This window comes from Trichoderma virens (genome assembly GCF_000170995.1).
Source record: "Trichoderma virens Gv29-8 chromosome Unknown TRIVIscaffold_5, whole genome shotgun sequence".
NCBI lineage: Eukaryota > Fungi > Ascomycota > Sordariomycetes > Hypocreales > Hypocreaceae > Trichoderma > Trichoderma virens.
The window spans coordinates 933,581-948,602 of record NW_014013744.1 but is presented as its reverse complement, the minus strand read 5'-3'; the positions used below and the strand labels follow the sequence as shown (position 1 = coordinate 948,602).

General features: G+C 51.7%; 9 protein-coding genes across 9 annotated transcripts; 2 read left to right on the top strand and 7 right to left on the bottom strand.

The window, feature by feature from the left end:
* Positions 1 to 46: 46 nt before the first annotated feature.
* TRIVIDRAFT_55964 (uncharacterized protein) lies at positions 47 to 1,006 on the bottom strand (the record flags this gene model as incomplete). Its single annotated transcript, XM_014102265.1, has 2 exons — positions 47 to 894; positions 949 to 1,006. The coding sequence occupies 2 exons, from the start codon at positions 1,004 to 1,006 to the stop codon at positions 47 to 49; spliced, it is 906 nt and encodes a 301-aa protein (XP_013957740.1).
* A 422-nt stretch (positions 1,007 to 1,428) lies between these two features.
* On the bottom strand, positions 1,429 to 2,248 carry TRIVIDRAFT_55965 (uncharacterized protein; the record flags this gene model as incomplete). The annotated part of the gene is made up of 2 exons (XM_014102264.1): positions 1,429 to 2,003; positions 2,086 to 2,248. The coding sequence occupies 2 exons, from the start codon at positions 2,246 to 2,248 to the stop codon at positions 1,429 to 1,431; spliced, it is 738 nt and encodes a 245-aa protein (XP_013957739.1).
* A 398-nt stretch (positions 2,249 to 2,646) lies between these two features.
* On the top strand, positions 2,647 to 3,435 carry TRIVIDRAFT_36801 (uncharacterized protein; the record flags this gene model as incomplete). The annotated part of the gene is made up of 1 exon (XM_014102263.1): positions 2,647 to 3,435. One exon carries the CDS (start codon positions 2,647 to 2,649, stop codon positions 3,433 to 3,435), a length of 789 nt encoding a protein of 262 aa, XP_013957738.1.
* A 291-nt stretch (positions 3,436 to 3,726) lies between these two features.
* On the bottom strand, positions 3,727 to 4,892 carry TRIVIDRAFT_55967 (uncharacterized protein; the record flags this gene model as incomplete). Its single annotated transcript, XM_014102894.1, has 3 exons — positions 3,727 to 4,268; positions 4,330 to 4,514; positions 4,594 to 4,892. 3 exons carry the CDS (start codon positions 4,890 to 4,892, stop codon positions 3,727 to 3,729), a joined length of 1,026 nt encoding a protein of 341 aa, XP_013958369.1.
* Positions 4,893 to 7,082: 2,190 nt separating this feature from the next.
* Positions 7,083 to 8,464, top strand: TRIVIDRAFT_37774 (uncharacterized protein; the record flags this gene model as incomplete). The annotated part of the gene is made up of 2 exons (XM_014102262.1): positions 7,083 to 7,355; positions 7,586 to 8,464. 2 exons carry the CDS (start codon positions 7,083 to 7,085, stop codon positions 8,462 to 8,464), a joined length of 1,152 nt encoding a protein of 383 aa, XP_013957737.1.
* A 597-nt stretch (positions 8,465 to 9,061) lies between these two features.
* On the bottom strand, positions 9,062 to 10,655 carry TRIVIDRAFT_190487 (uncharacterized protein; the record flags this gene model as incomplete). Its single annotated transcript, XM_014102261.1, has 3 exons — positions 9,062 to 10,258; positions 10,326 to 10,494; positions 10,618 to 10,655. 3 exons carry the CDS (start codon positions 10,653 to 10,655, stop codon positions 9,062 to 9,064), a joined length of 1,404 nt encoding a protein of 467 aa, XP_013957736.1.
* A 498-nt stretch (positions 10,656 to 11,153) lies between these two features.
* On the bottom strand, positions 11,154 to 11,900 carry TRIVIDRAFT_215821 (uncharacterized protein; the record flags this gene model as incomplete). Its single annotated transcript, XM_014102260.1, has 1 exon — positions 11,154 to 11,900. A coding segment is annotated over one exon (255 nt), but the record flags the coding sequence as incomplete, so codon positions are not given.
* On the bottom strand, positions 11,544 to 12,595 carry TRIVIDRAFT_16551 (uncharacterized protein; the record flags this gene model as incomplete). The annotated part of the gene is made up of 3 exons (XM_014101961.1): positions 11,544 to 12,063; positions 12,122 to 12,346; positions 12,405 to 12,595. Coding segments are annotated over 3 exons (936 nt in total), but the record flags the coding sequence as incomplete, so codon positions are not given.
* A 2,104-nt stretch (positions 12,596 to 14,699) lies between these two features.
* Positions 14,700 to 14,966, bottom strand: TRIVIDRAFT_36685 (uncharacterized protein; the record flags this gene model as incomplete). Its single annotated transcript, XM_014102259.1, has 2 exons — positions 14,700 to 14,821; positions 14,906 to 14,966. 2 exons carry the CDS (start codon positions 14,964 to 14,966, stop codon positions 14,700 to 14,702), a joined length of 183 nt encoding a protein of 60 aa, XP_013957734.1.
* Positions 14,967 to 15,022: the final 56 nt, after the last annotated feature.

The following is a 15,022-nucleotide window of genomic DNA, read 5'->3' as shown; positions in this document are numbered from 1 at the left end:
CGGCAGTGCTAAATCGTCTTCTAGTATTCCAGCCCAGAGGTGTTCCCTAGTCCTTTGGAGCCAGCATGATGACATATTCCCGTGTGCTATGTCCAAACATAATCATGTCCTTGTCTCTGAGTTCGAGATACCTACTATCAGGCACTTTCTCATCATTTAGAATAGTCCCATTAGCGCTCTCTAGATCGATCAGGTATGGCTTCACTTTGCCAATCTTGTCGCCAAACTCGTTTCTTTTTTCGGTGTAGCGGAACTGTATGACGGCGTGCTGCTTGCTGATGCTTGGATGCTCTGCGGCGAGGTCAACAACGGCCATTTCCCTCCCTACTAACCAGCAACTCCTTGCGCTGAGCTCGATGGTATCAATTATGTCACTGCCCTTGAACACGAAGAGCTTCCACTGGTCGCGTGGGGGCGGCTTTCGCGCCTCTGCCGGCTCGTGATACTTGAGTACGATTGATGAGCCGTCCGCCTGGGCAACTGAGTTGGACATTGCAGCTAGCCGGCCTGTGTTTCCTATATTAGGCTTCTCTTTCGGCTTTTCGGGGTCTCCGCCTTCCTGTGTGGTGACCGCAAATGAAGCCTCCTGAGATGGCAATGGTCCCGACCTCCTCACAGGGCTCTCTCGCCGCCGAGCCAGCGCGCGACTGTCACGCTCCGCATCTTCATCTCCAGACCGATGATTGCGCGGGCGCCGACGGCTATCAGCCTCTTCCGGTGAACGTCTGCGTCTTCGATCACGGTCGCCACTACGGTCGCGATGTCGGTGCCGTCTGTTCTCTCGGTCCCTGTCACGGCTACGATTCCGGCGGGAGCTGTCTTCTGGTGTTCGGGAACGCCTTCGATCGCGGTCCCTGCGTCTTTCTCGGCTCTCGTCTCGGTGGCGACGGGATGCTTGTTGTTAATGTTAGAATCTACAGCTCTGTGCATGTCTCGGAGGAGCCTCACAATCATCGTTCCTGTCTCGGTGTCGACGAGAAGAGCCGTGTTCCTCCTTGGAGGCCATGGCTGTGGGTGCAATGGGATTGATATTAGATTGGTGATTCGCAGTGATTCAGAGTACGAATAATGGAGAGATTATTGGTTCGATTGGGGATTGATACTGGTTGTAGCTAGCAAGGTGCGCGAGGGAGGTTGTTGAAAATGCGTCGCGTATCGATAGCAGAGCAACTGCAGGGGATGTCGCTGTAAGCCGCTGCAAGCCCTGTGGAGCCTTAGGATACACCGATGAACTTGTCAAGCTTCAACACCATATCTAAGATCTCGCATTTTAAAATAAATAGCAGTGCTTATGCACTGAATGAATACGGCGATAGTAGGAAATACTAGAGAAAGCCGCGATGCTAACAGATATCAGAACAAAAGGGAAAGGCTCAAATATGAGTATGTTGCCTAGTATTCTTACTATTAATATCAACATCAACTCAACTATTCACCTTGGACATCAGCCTCAATAATCTTCGCCACGGCTTCATCCACGCCCTTGACAATCACTGTCGGATTCAGACCAACTGCACCACCTAAACCATCAATCCAGCCCAAGGTTGCACTCCGGTTGACCCAAGCACTCCTCCAGCCCGCCGCCCTCGCACCAAGAGCATCAAAAGGATTAGAAGAAACCAGCCACAGCTTTCCCGGCTGAGATTCCAGATTCGCTACTTTTGCAAAGTGCTCGTACGTCTGTCGATCGGGCTTAAACACTTTCAGGGGATCTACGCTGACAATCCGCGACGCCGGCAAGACGGAACTAGACCTGGCCAGTGACGGCGAAGTACTCAGCGACGATGCGATCATCGACTCAGTGCCATTGGAAAAGACGTATGCCTCGACCCCAGGGGTCTTTGAGATGAGATTGAGCGCTGCTTCCACCTCTGGGAACGCGTCTAGGCCGTTATAGGCATTCATGATCATCTCCTCTTGCTCCGGTGACAGCTTCTCGCCAACCTCAGCAGTAGCATGCCGGAATGACCATCGAGTCAACTCACTAAACGATTGATACATGCCTTGAAAAAGCATCATCATTATTCTATTAACAAAATGTGTTCTCGTGCCTCTCTGCAACGAATGTCTCGGAGTAAGACTCACCCATGCTGTTGATCCGCCATGTATACTCCAATTGATACCGCCGCGCTTGCGTCGCAATTGTCTTGGCTTTTTCATCTCCAAACAAGCCAGCCAATGCCTTGACAATGGAATCGGTGGAAAGTATGGTCCCATAGAGGTCAAATGCAATGATGGTTGGAGCCATGGCTTCAGCTGTCCGGGGTAATATGCGACTAGATGAATGCCGATGAGTCAGGCGGCAACGGATCTAGTATGCAAGCTGCAGCGATTTGGACAAGGGGATGCAATTGGCGAGCACAACAAGATACACAGAATATGAATCGCGACAGGATTCGGTGAGATTCTATCGCGTATGCCACTGGTTACGAGACCCTGCCTTTCTTATGTTATATAATCTCTCTACCCCACGATTGTAGCGCATCATCTGTAGAACAATTATCCGCGGTCCTAAACCGGCAACAGACAATTCCCCAATCTGGTGGCCATCCAATCACGTCAGTATCTTGTCAACCGCCAGCACTTTTGCAATACCCGACTTTGCCGACTGATCCGACGACGGAGAAGTCACTGATCAAGGTGACCATGTCTGACGACGAAAGCCTCAACTACCCGCTCTTCCGCGACTGTCTCTCCGCCACGATTCTCCAGCCTGTCCCCGCGCCGGAGCCGAAGCGCAGGAGGCGAGCCAAGGCGGGGCGAACATCTCCAATCCCGGCCCCGGCTCCCGATCCGGACCGGGACGCCGAAGAGCTCGCCGACTTTATCGATTACCTGGCCGACGGCATCTTTCAGAATCTTCCACAGGATCTACAGGAGCTGGACTACCGCTCGTGGAGGGAGTCTGAGGAACTGCAGGCGCAGTACTCATTGCCACTGACGCCGGATAGCCTGTCGAAGCTCGACTTGCCGTCCTCTATCTGCGAGACTCTCATCACATACAACCTCATCGCTCCGGACCCGACTCAACCTTCGCATCTCCCGCCCACACCCGAAGCTTTCCTGCTCCCCATCCTGACAGGATACCTTACCCCTCTCATTGAGCCGCCGCCAGCCACGCCGTCCACTCGCACGGATGCCTGCGAGCTTTGTGAGCGGTCTTGGATCCCTCTGTCATATCACCACCTCATTCCTCGATTTGTGCACGATAAGGCCGTCAAGCGCGGATGGCACCGTAAGGAGGATCTGCAAAACGTGGCGTGGCTGTGTGGCGCGTGTCATAGGTTTGTGCACCGGTTCAAGAACCATGAAGATCTGGCGAGGCATTACTACACGGTAGAGCTTTTGTTGGAGGAGGAAGAGGTGAGGAAGTTTGCAGAGTGGGTTGGGAAATTGCGCTGGAAAGGCGGCAAGACGAGAAGCAGGAGATATTAGACGTGGTTGAGGAAAGCCTTGACTCAGGAGAGTGTCCCGGCCTCCATCTGTCCCGCCCTACTGGCAAGAGTAAGATATGCTTCATGATGAGCGTGAGCGCCATGTTTCGATGAAAGTTTTTGTTTTTGTCTAGAATTTGACGAGCATTCAAGATACATGTACCTTGGTATGCACAACGTGGTGATGAGTGTGCAATAATGTGAAGGGCGATGTTCGCAATGTAGAGAAAATGCAGATAAATCGTGTTTGAAATCATTATGCTCTAACCCAAATTAATTCCCCCCTTTTTTTCTAGCTTGAATGTTGCGACGTATGATCTCGCTCGTCGGCCAGTTTTATATAGTCGCCGCTCTTTCTATATTCAGACACAATCACCTCCTTTGTCTGTTGAATGCCTCCGGTCGGTTTGCGCTTTGGACCTCCACTATTAGAATTAGTACTGCCGCCTATGGTCTCCATGACAATTCGATCATCAGCTTTGTCACTCTCGCCTTGCGCTGGTCGAGGCGTCGATTTATCCCGCTGCCTCTTATTCCAGAATGAATAGAGTGTCGGTGCATTGACGACAATCGCAGCCGTCAGGAGCTCGGTACTTGCCCAGGTCGTACGGTTGACTTGGCTATATGGGTGCGAGGAATTGATTGGCAGTCGGATGACAGTAATAGCTATGATGAATATACCAAGGGTAAAGAGCCCTAGCAGTTGGGCTTTTCGAGCCATGGGTGCTTTGAGCTTGAAGATGATTGGGATCGGCATAACGAGCAGCATGAAGTCGGTCACAATGTTGAGGACGCCAAGCACAATAAGTTGCATCTGAGCTTGCGCACACGGGCCTATATCGAGAGTCAGACTAAGTATGGAAGCCCAACAGTGGACAATAGGTTTTATCCATACCTGGGTCAGGAAGAACCTGCCAGTAGAGGTGAAAGGGCTTGCACTCGCTAAAAGTAAAGACCTGGACAATCGTATAGGTAACGAAAAAGATGAAAAGATAGGACCGAAGAAGCCACTTTTCAAACGGCAAATCGCGAATGAGTCGTCGACAGAGGTCCAATAGCACGAGCTTCTGTAACCACAGGCTGGATTCGACAACCATTGTTAATCTCTTTGTATCACTCGCTAGATCTGGTATATAGAACAGACATGGGGAATACTGACTAGGAGTTGTAGAATACGCGATTAGCGATGGAAAGCTTGCTGCCGATCTCCCTCTGGTAGATCTCATTGGGGGTAAAATGATGATCCTGGCGCATGGCAGCAGTCATGTTATTCGTTCCCCAAGTCAGGACGACGTGAATCATTCCAAGTCTAATCAGAGCACACCCGCAAGCGGCCATGGTAAGATAGTCGCCTAGATTGAAAGCCTGTCGAACATATTTCCTTCCCCAAAGCCTAATCCCCATGATGAGGAGAGCCAGGCAGCTGAACAGCCAATGGATAAGAAGTGTGGGATCCATGGCTACCTTGGTGTCGTTGCAAGCATCCTATATCGTCGACCTGCGATCAAGGTGATGCGTTTTAGGGAGAGGAATTGTGAAAAAAATGCAACTGCTGTGATGATTCAGGTGAGCCAAGCCAGCTGTGCGAGTAAAGTTGAGCACACGTCCATTAGTTGATCGTCAGCCAGCAGTGGGCTGAGGCGGATTAAAAGAGTGGAGTGTTTGGCGATCAATAAGGACTCCTCAAGCATAAGAACAGAAATTACCTTTTTCACCAGCATGATACCCTTCCATACTAGCATCGGCAGCTGAGCTTGCAGTCTTGCAAGGATCTTGTGCGTCTGAAGCGAGATAGTAATCAGACAGTTATGGCCACATAGGGGATGGGCCATAACTACAGGCATCACGTAATTGTAATTGAGGGGGCATAGTACTTGGTAGCTGAGCGAAAGTCCTTGCTCTGGGGGGCGACGAATACGGAGCGTGGAGATAATTCCTCCGTATAAGTGGCCGCGGAAGACTGGCATCAGCTTCCCCGCGAGATCCGGACCCTAAGAAAAATAACCTCAACTAGCCAGTAAGACCTTAAGTATTGAGAGAGCTTAACCAGGGCTACTACGGGCCGCAGCCGTCTTTAATGGGTCGATACAGTGTGGTATGAAGCGCAGCCAAAGCCATGTTTTCTTCCCCGACTTGACGAGGCATGTGGTCATATTTCTTCAACGATTTGGCATATGCAGGATCGAGTCGGTAAAATTAATGCAAGTCATTGTTGTTAGTCAGCATGAAATGTTTCGAATATACAACCAGCTGGGCGTAAATGGACTCATGTGCCGTGACAGTAAAAACAGAGTAGCATTCATGTGGAAATGCCGCTTAGGGGAGAGCTAGCACCAACACTAACACTTTAGTATCACGACCGGGCTTCTCAAAATGAGCCCGACCCATGTCTCTTGTCATATCTGGGCGTCAGGGATAAAACTAGGCGCCTGGAAGATTTGGTGGGCAGGGTGCTTGTATTTCGGGAATCAAGGAGATCCTGCAGGTGTTGACTTCCAGGATCTTTGCGCAATGCATTGATGACAGAGCGATTCTAATTTCGTAGCAAGGAGAGGAGCGCAAGTCCAAGCACTACGAGTATATTCTGTATGGTATGTATTCGCCCAATGGTGGCAGTGACAACTCCGTATATACTTAGGGCGGTATAATAGAGTCTGGCACGTACGAAATAGTATAAGATAGACTTAGACTAAAGACTAGTTGACACGCTATTAGTAAAGACGAGCTGCGCGAACTACTGTTCTCGTATCGCCTTGAGATTTCCGCGGCTTGTAAAGTCGGTGTCGTGATTTCTTGACCCTGGATCCTCATCCCGGCACTTGGCTTGCTTTGGAGAAGGCCGCTGTGGCTGTTTCATGGGTAAGCCATCCATCATTGGCGCTGAAACTATCAATGTCGGCTAACAATGCGGGAGGTTACCACCTTGGTATAGTCCAACGTCTAGACTGGGAGGTTGGCAGCTGTCACTGCAGGATATCGCAAATACTTCCATGGCCGTTGAGAAGCATCCATTTGGATTCCATACTCGGTACTCCGTACGGCGGAGCGCATATATGGTACATACATAGTACTCGGGATGAGACTGCCGCCAGACGTCGCACGCTTTGTGGGGGCATGGAGCCGAATCTTCCACCAACAGCTCCGTCGACATCGCCGCTTTGGGATGGAAGCCAAAGCAGGTCCCAGGGAAGAACCTGCTCAGCCTCGAGGCCGCCATGCTGGAACTGGAAAGGAAAGCCCCGGCCAAGGAATGAGCGAGCGAGCCATGGCCACGTCGAGGGTCCAGGTCCAGGTCCAGGTCCAGCTTCAGCTCTCCTTCCCGCTCGCTCCTGTTGACCTGGCTATAGGTAGGTACACCTTGGCTAGACGGGCTCGCTCGCTTGCTTCCCTCCTTCTTCCGCACGGCGTCCGCCACCGTCTCCTTCCAGGTTTCTAGGCCGCCACACTCGCGCGTTTCCACGTGGAAATCCCGCTCAATTGCAACCCTCGAGACAGAAACAGGAGCACCAAGGCGTTTCAAAGTTGCTGGTACTGCTTTGTGCTGCAGGAATTACTGATCCGGTCGTGTACGAGTACTACAAGCAACCCGATCCTGCCCACACCGACACCAACAGGCTGGTCCCCAATTGGAGCTCCTGAGACATCACCATGCGGCTCATCACGACTACCACCCTCTTGGCTTCTGTTCTGGGCCGTGCTTATGCTGACGATGCTGCTGCCAGTTCCGGCAGCGTGTCAGCAGCTTCGTCCGAGGTGGCTGCGATCCGTACCTTTTTCTACACTGGTGGTGGCTATGTAGACGATGGAGCGGGTGGCCACATCTTTCGCGAGCAGATGTATGTCGAGAGGCTTCAGCCGGCCAAGGGAGTCAGCCGAGCAACGCCCATTGTCTTCATCCACGGCCAGGCCCAGACAGGCACGGTAAGCTGCTTACATCTCCGTATATATAATCATCACCTTGTATCTTCCATTCGTATTGCAGCACTGGCACTAGTTGCTGCTGTTCTACTACTCCGAGCTGAAGCGAAATGCCCTGAACACATAGTATATGCGATATACTGCTAGCCCCAACAATCAACCAACTAACCAACCAACCAATCCCTGCACAACAGACAGAGAATCTCGCTAATTCATGGCTCATCTGCATCTAGAATTTTCTGAACAAGCCGGATGGCAGTCGCGGCTGGGCATCCCAGTTCCTCGACCAAGGATATGAAATCTACATCGTTGATCAGACGCTTCGAGCGCGTTCTCCTTGGCAGCCCGCCTACATGGCGGCCCTGCCGTCCACTTACTCGGCTGAAATAATCCAGCAGCGTTTCACCGCCGTCCAGGACTACAATCTGTGGCCACAGGCTGCCCTGCACACGCAGTGGCCAGGCAATGGCACCATGGGCGATCCCATCTTTGACACTTTCTATAGCTCCAACGTCCAGTTCATTAGCAACGCCGTCTACCAGCAAACCACGGTTCAGAATGCTGGTGCGGCGTTGCTGGACAAGATTGGCAAGCCCGTGATTCTCGTTGGCCACAGCCAGGGCGGCATAATGCCCATTGTCATTGCTGATGCTCGCCCTAAGCTTACCAAGGCTCTGATCCTGCTGGAGCCCACTGGCCCTCCTTTCCGAGAAGCCATCTTCAGCACCGCTGCCGCTCGTGCCTGGGGACTGGCTGACATCAAGCTCACCTACAACCCCCCTGTCACCATTCCCGCTGTGGATCTCGTGCAGCAGATCTATCCTGCTCCTGATCAGAACCATACCGATTGTGTGCTCCAGGCCTCTACGCCAGCGCCACGACAGCTCTCGAATCTGGCTAGCAAGCCTATTCTGCTTGTCACTTCTGAGTCATCCTATCACGCGCCTTATGATTACTGCACAGTGAGCTACCTCAAGCAGGCGGGCTGTTCTAAAACCACCCACCTTGAACTTGCAAAGGCGGGAATCCACGGTAACGGCCACATGTTTTTCATGGAAAAGAACAGCGACCAGATTCAGAAGACTATTCAGAAATGGATTGCAAAATTGTGAGCAATATCATGAAATGCATACGGAATGGGTTACGCCGAGCCGTAGGACATTATGACCAATTATACAATGTTGAATAGATATCGTTGTAACTAAGACTAGTAAATTGACGTTGTTATGAACATCGACGCTATGCGGCTGAGTCGTAGACCCTTGACGGCCTTTGAGGAATCACACAAAAGGCTAGTCAGGGGGTATAAATACAAGTATCTGGTAATAACAGAAGAGAGAGGTCGTAGAACAAAAAAACTAAAAGGGTACAATTATACGGCATATTCGAAATGGCTTGCAATGAACTTTGTGGTAAATTTCTTTGGCTCCCGCGCTCTTGTGCTCTCTCGCCCAACAACTCTCCCCTTCTAGTCCACCAAAAACCCAAGTCCCACGCTCAGCTAGCCAACTCATCAATTATATAACACCGTTGGAACGGTATTCAGCATCCGCTCCCTTCCGCCATCTTCGTTTGTGTGCGTATGTGCTCGTTGTAGTCGTGGGTTTGGGCCTGTCACTTTAATGACACGATGGGCATGCTACTTTGGACAGGTTTTTCCACCCTTCAGCTTTTCCCCCTATATAGCTCCCCCTGCCTCCGTGCCCTCCTTAATTTGCCCATATCTTGACCGTCATGTCGACACTGCCCGTCGCAATAACACAGCGGATCTGCGCATCTGATATATCTAATGCAGCGGCCGCCGCCCTCCTAGGTGTATTCTCGCTATCGTTATTCGCCGTGCCGTTGCCTGTAGGGGTATCTTTGGGCTTTGCTGGAGCCCACCTCAGGGAGGTGATAAAGTGCTCGTGGGCACTGGACAATGTTCTTACGCACTTTCCGTCTTGGCTGAGATCCCAGCATCGCAACGACTTGTCGTCTGCTACGGAAAGCAGATACTTGCCTCCAGGATGAAACATAACACCTGAAACCCAGTTGTCGTGACCGATAAGGGTCTTGATACAGTTACCTCTGGCATCCCATAGTTTGATCGTCTTGTCCCGTGATCCAGTCGCCATGAACTCTGACGTGCTGGTTGCTGGCGGAGGTTTCTTTAGCCCTGCTAGAGCAGCCAGGTGCTCGTACGCGGCAGGGGGTGCAAAGGCACAGCAGCCGACGACGTGCTCATGGCCTATCAGAGTGACTTTTGTCTCGGGGTTTGCGACTGTGAGCTCCCACAGTCTGCCAGTGTGGTCGCCTCCTGTAGACAAAAGATAGTTTCCGTCGAGGGATGGGCAAACGTCTCTCACCCAGCCCGCATGCCCGTTTAGCGTCTTGACGCAGTACCCCGTGTTGGCGTCCCAGATCTTCAGCGTCTTGTCACCGCACCCACTGACGAGCATGTTGCCTGAGGAGAAAAATCCAGTGCCGCCAGAAGGAATGAAGCGTACTGCGCTGACGCTGTGTTCGTGGCCCGAGAGTGTACGTATATTCTTGTACCCGTCTGCCGGATCCCACAGCTTAATCGTCGTGTCGGAGCTGCACGAAGCCAGCAGGATACCTGTCTTGGGGCCGCCGTAGTCGAGGTCCAAAACCGGCCTTGTGTGTCCCTTGATTGTCTGCTCCAGATCACCGAGCTCCCAGTCCCAGACCTTGATGGTGCAGTCCTCGGAGCCTGAGGCTAACGACGTAAATCTCGGGTGGAAGGCAACGCAGGTGACGGACGCCCGATGCGATTCGAGGGTATGTCGTGAGGGTGCTTTCGGAAGCCAGGAGGCGGGGTCCTTGTTTTTCTGTGAGAGCGACGAGGGCGTCGCGTTGTCAACCTCTGACTGAAGCTCCGCGTTTCGAGTCTCAAGGTCCATAATCTGGGGTCGCAACGCCTGTTAGACAGCCGCCGGGTAAGCGCTGGGCAGCCAAGGTGAACGGACATGCCTTTTTCTGTAGCCGGACAATACTCGTCCATTTCTTCTCTAGCAGAGTCTCATATTTCTTGGTCATGGTCGCATCGAACACGTCTTCCCCGAGGTCGAGCTCCTCCCTGAGCACCGTGGCGGTATTCGCGAGGTTGTTCGCCGCGAGATACGCTATAATCGACTTGTGCCTACACAGCAGCGTCACGGTTAGCAAAGGCCGCTCTGGCGTCTGATGTCTTCCGTCTCCAGCCTCTCTCCAAAGTCGTCCTGTGCCCCTCCGCCACCCTTGTAAACAGTGGCCATATACCTACAGCTCCTCGGCCTGCCGGGCGGGCAGTGTTCGACTCATGGTGACGGTGTTTGGGGTGCGCCTCTGGCCACGCGTCAGCCTTGCGCAGCTCTAGACAATGGGCTAGAAGCCGCACTCGACGCTCGACATGAATTGGTTGGGCGCGTTTCGAGGAACTACCTAGGCGGTCTGGGCGAAGGTGGGATGGTGGTTTAGCCGTTCAAGTGGGAACTTGTGGCGGCGACTTGGTGCTGGAGCAGCTGCGAAGCTCTGGGAAACAGGCGGGAAACGCCGAGGATTGAGTCGGACACGGAAATTGGACCTCGTCGAGATCAATCATCAGATTCAACCGTCGCCAATAAGGAATCGCGGATGCATGTACTTGTACTGTGCTTTTGAAGTCATGGCCTGGATTCACGTGACCCGAGTCCCAGCCCAATGATTATGGTGCATCTTGAACGATCTCAAGTGGGCTCTTTAGCTTAGAATGCCGCTTCCTTGTTACATGTGCGAGCAAACGGGATCCCCAATTTTCAGTAGGCAGGTTCAGCTGTATTTAAACGAAATTTTGCTTCATAATTCCGATGCATATCCATCGTCGGGCTGCGGAACTCAAGCTCTCGCCAAATACCTGGACGAGGCTGGTTCGCTTTCCCTTGTAACTCTATATCCTTATATCCAGTTCGGCTCTCTAAATTCATAGCATCAATTTCTCCGCAAGTTCCACCCATATCAGAACGCCAGACCATGTGCAGTACACCACCATATCCGAGGGGCCAAAATTCCCTCCCTGACCCGGGTATCGTATCCTTCATTTACGGCCAACTAGCCTCCTCCACGTGCGTGCTGAGCTTGTTTCTCGCCCAGTTCTGTTATCTGGACATTCCACAGCGTCTCCTGCTGTTGCCTTCACTTGGGTGAATCGTGTCCCGGCAAAATCTCATGCTTTTGTACTTCAACCATCTCGCCCTCCTCTTCTGGCACCGAAACTAAGACGTGGTCGCTGGTGTAGCTCATCGTCTGCGATATACTCGACCCTCTTGAGCGGGAATGAACTGCGCCAATCGCGGTCAATGAGTCTCCCAGTAGTGAGTCGCTAGGAGGGCTGGACGAGGTAGGGTCGAATTTATAGCCGCCCGAGGTCTTGCGAACCATGTATTCCTCAAACTGCGTGTCTCTTTCGTGGCTATAGCGTCTTGGTCTTTGTTCCACCGGTGGGGCGAGGGTTGGGCTCGAGAGATCTCTCCCGAGAGAGCCAATGCTGAGGCGCTCTGATCCAAGTGATCCCCGTTTATCAGTCGAGTTTCGCAATCCTGTCCGGCTCGAAAACGAGGAGTATGCGGTGTCGCTATCCAGTCCATCGTTGAAGCCGTACGGTTTGACGTTGACAGGATGAGCGTAGTCGTCATATTTGGATAGCCGACGATACGCCAGGATGGCATAGATGGCAAGCAAAATGGCAACGAACCTATGGACCTGTCAGTTTTTGCAAATCCAAGGCCCTACTGCTACACAAAGTCACCTACATTAGCACGGCATCCATTCCAAGGCCAATCAGAGAATAGTGAGAGTCGCTTCGTTGCACATATATGACCACGTCGAGAGCGAGAATGGCAGATGCGCATGCCAGTTTTACGACGTGGGTGAACAGCATTGTCCATGGCGTCAGCGACTCAGCAAAGTATCTGGCAATCTCGAAGATGGTGCAAATCGCCACGACGGATGACAATGCGATATTGGTGGCTTCCCAGCTTCGAATCATCAATATCCATGTTTAAGTTGTTTGGGTCCCAGGGTGTTAGTACTTACACATATTCGATGACTGGAGCTTTACCAGCCTTGTCCCGGGCTTCGAAATGATGGACAGTATCGCCAAGTCTCCATGAGAAAAGTCCCAGCAATCCGAACGCCAATGTCAGCTGCACCGACCAGGCTGGGGCAAGAAGCAGCAGGCGCCATTTTGCACGCTGGAACTGTGCTTGCGCTCTGTGGCTGGCCATGATTGACGTGCAGCTTATAGCTCCTCTATTTGGACGTTTCCACCTATGGTTGGGAATGCAGGAAAGCAGAAGAAGTGTCGAGGCCAGCTGCTATCTATCAAAGCATATCTTTCAAGTGTTGGATGGCTTGCTCAGGTATGGTAGGGCTGTTTAGGCTCGCAGGTCAGCAGCTTTGGGTCCCCTCCCTCAAGCATCTTGCGATAGGCGGACTACCACGGGTTTATTTATTGATCGATTATTTATTTAATCATCTTAAGCCTCATCAAGTCTGCCCTGCGGCCCAGCCCCCGGCTTCCCACTCATTTAAGCCATACAAGGCGCAAATCCCCACCCACAACATCAGAGACCGCTTGTTTGAAGACGCTAGACGTGGCTAGCCGAGCCGCCCACGGCGCCTCATCCGTCCATCAGACAAGATGGTGACTGAGCCACCGCCGTCTCACAAGCCCAGGGGAGGACTTTAGGAGTTGTCATGGAACTAGGCAGCCTATTATGTGGGCACCTAAACGCGCGGGGGGCCAGGGCCTTTTGCGGCTGAACAGCAGCTGAGCTTGCTTCTCTTTATTGGAGACACTAGGGATTTTCCTGTGCCACGACAAGTCAAATAACGCGGCCTAAGCTTCAATGGCTCTCGCCAACAAAGCGAGGAGCTGCATGAGCCCGAACCGATTTTCACGCAGATGGGCAGACCGCACAAACGGCTCGCTTGGACGTGTCCAGCTAGTACCGTACAGTGTAATATTCCTCACGGACTCTGGAGGGCATCACGCCATTAGTAGCTAGGCGTAAGCGCACCCATTCTGTCTCGTCCTCTCCTCAACGGAGCTCGCTATGGAGAGAGAAGCGTGAGATTCTATTTTTGCCTGATGGAAGTTGCTGGGCGACCAAGGGCAGAAGTGATCTTCCGTATTCGGTCTCAACAGTCGAATATGTCTTTGTTGGATCCATCCCATGTATGTCAGCTTTTAAGAAGCCAAAATTTCCAGATCGCACCCACTGCTTGGCTCCGGCACCCTGGCTGACCCCCTCGCAAGGGCTATTTTGGGCACCCAGAGTGGAGTCGTTCAGCTCATGATTGAGTCTTGATTGGCGACAGGAATCCAGTGGAGTGGTGGAAGGGCTCACAATTAGGCCTCTACTTTCTCACACGTACGTATGCTTGTACTCGTACGCATTGTATTTACAAAGGGCAAGAAAGGATGTATTTGTGATGCCAAAACCAACATGCCAACAGCAGTGCCACGTGAGGGTTATTTTGTCTATACAGGTATTTCATATAGGTATTACTTGAGAATGAAACCGCTCAGGGGGCCACTGTCAGACGGCCTTTCCCTTCATCACAAGAGGCACAAGGTGGTGACATTTAACATCCGGTCATCTTCATATCCGTTAAATCTTTCCGGTATACAAGAATACAAATGCACATATAATACGGAGTTTACGGTGTCTAAGTCGCGAGTATTTGCGACGTCAGCGGATTTCAGGCATCACCAAGTCTTGTTCCTGTGTACATGTAGGTACTATAATACTCCATACACACTAAATTGCTCTATAATGCACACCGAACATTCGCTGCGGTCTCCCACTAAGGTCGTCCGCTTTCGTTTTCCGATCAAGGTGTGCTCAGCCACAGCACATTCCCACGGAACCGGCTTCTATTGGAGTTGCTTTTATTTCCGTTGGATCGACGATAGTAATCACTAGATACTATTCTTAAAATGCGAAATGTGGATACTGGCAACGGTGTTGCGGCTCTGGTGCTTACTGCCTCCCCCTTGATCGTTCGCGTTTAACACTGTAATCGACGTCTGGACGGTACCATTACTCGTCTACGAAATATGTCACGGGATTTACGAAATAGACGCCCAATTATATGAAGAAAAACAACGACACGCCCCGTGCGAGGTGTGCCATTGTATTGAAATATTGTTCACACCCTGCGAATAACTATTCACTCCCCCCAAGTGTACATTCGTTGGCTCTCCTTGCACATTCCCCTTCCTGTTCCTTAACAAAGCGATATCCGCATATTACCAATGCACCGTAACTGTATCCCGTCCCTAAAATGTTTCCGTTTGATGTTGTTGTGTGATGTCCGGGTCATTTAGTTGCCGGGAGCAACATAGACATCCTTGGCGCTGAAGGGAATCACGTTGCCAGAGGCGTCTGTCATGGCAGGGACGTTGGCAGGGATAGCGTTGCCAACAACCTGACGCTTAGCAATGCCTATATACAGTAGAAATTAGAACCCGGATTATATGCCCAGACAGAGGATAGGTTTTGTATCGTTGGGTGTCGACGCTGACATACCTGTGGGAACGGCAATGGCAACAGCGGCCAGAGCAAAAACGGTCATGATAGAGAACTGCATTTTGAATGATGGAAATATGCTTTTTGTCAAAAAAAAGAGAAAGGATCAAGAAGAAG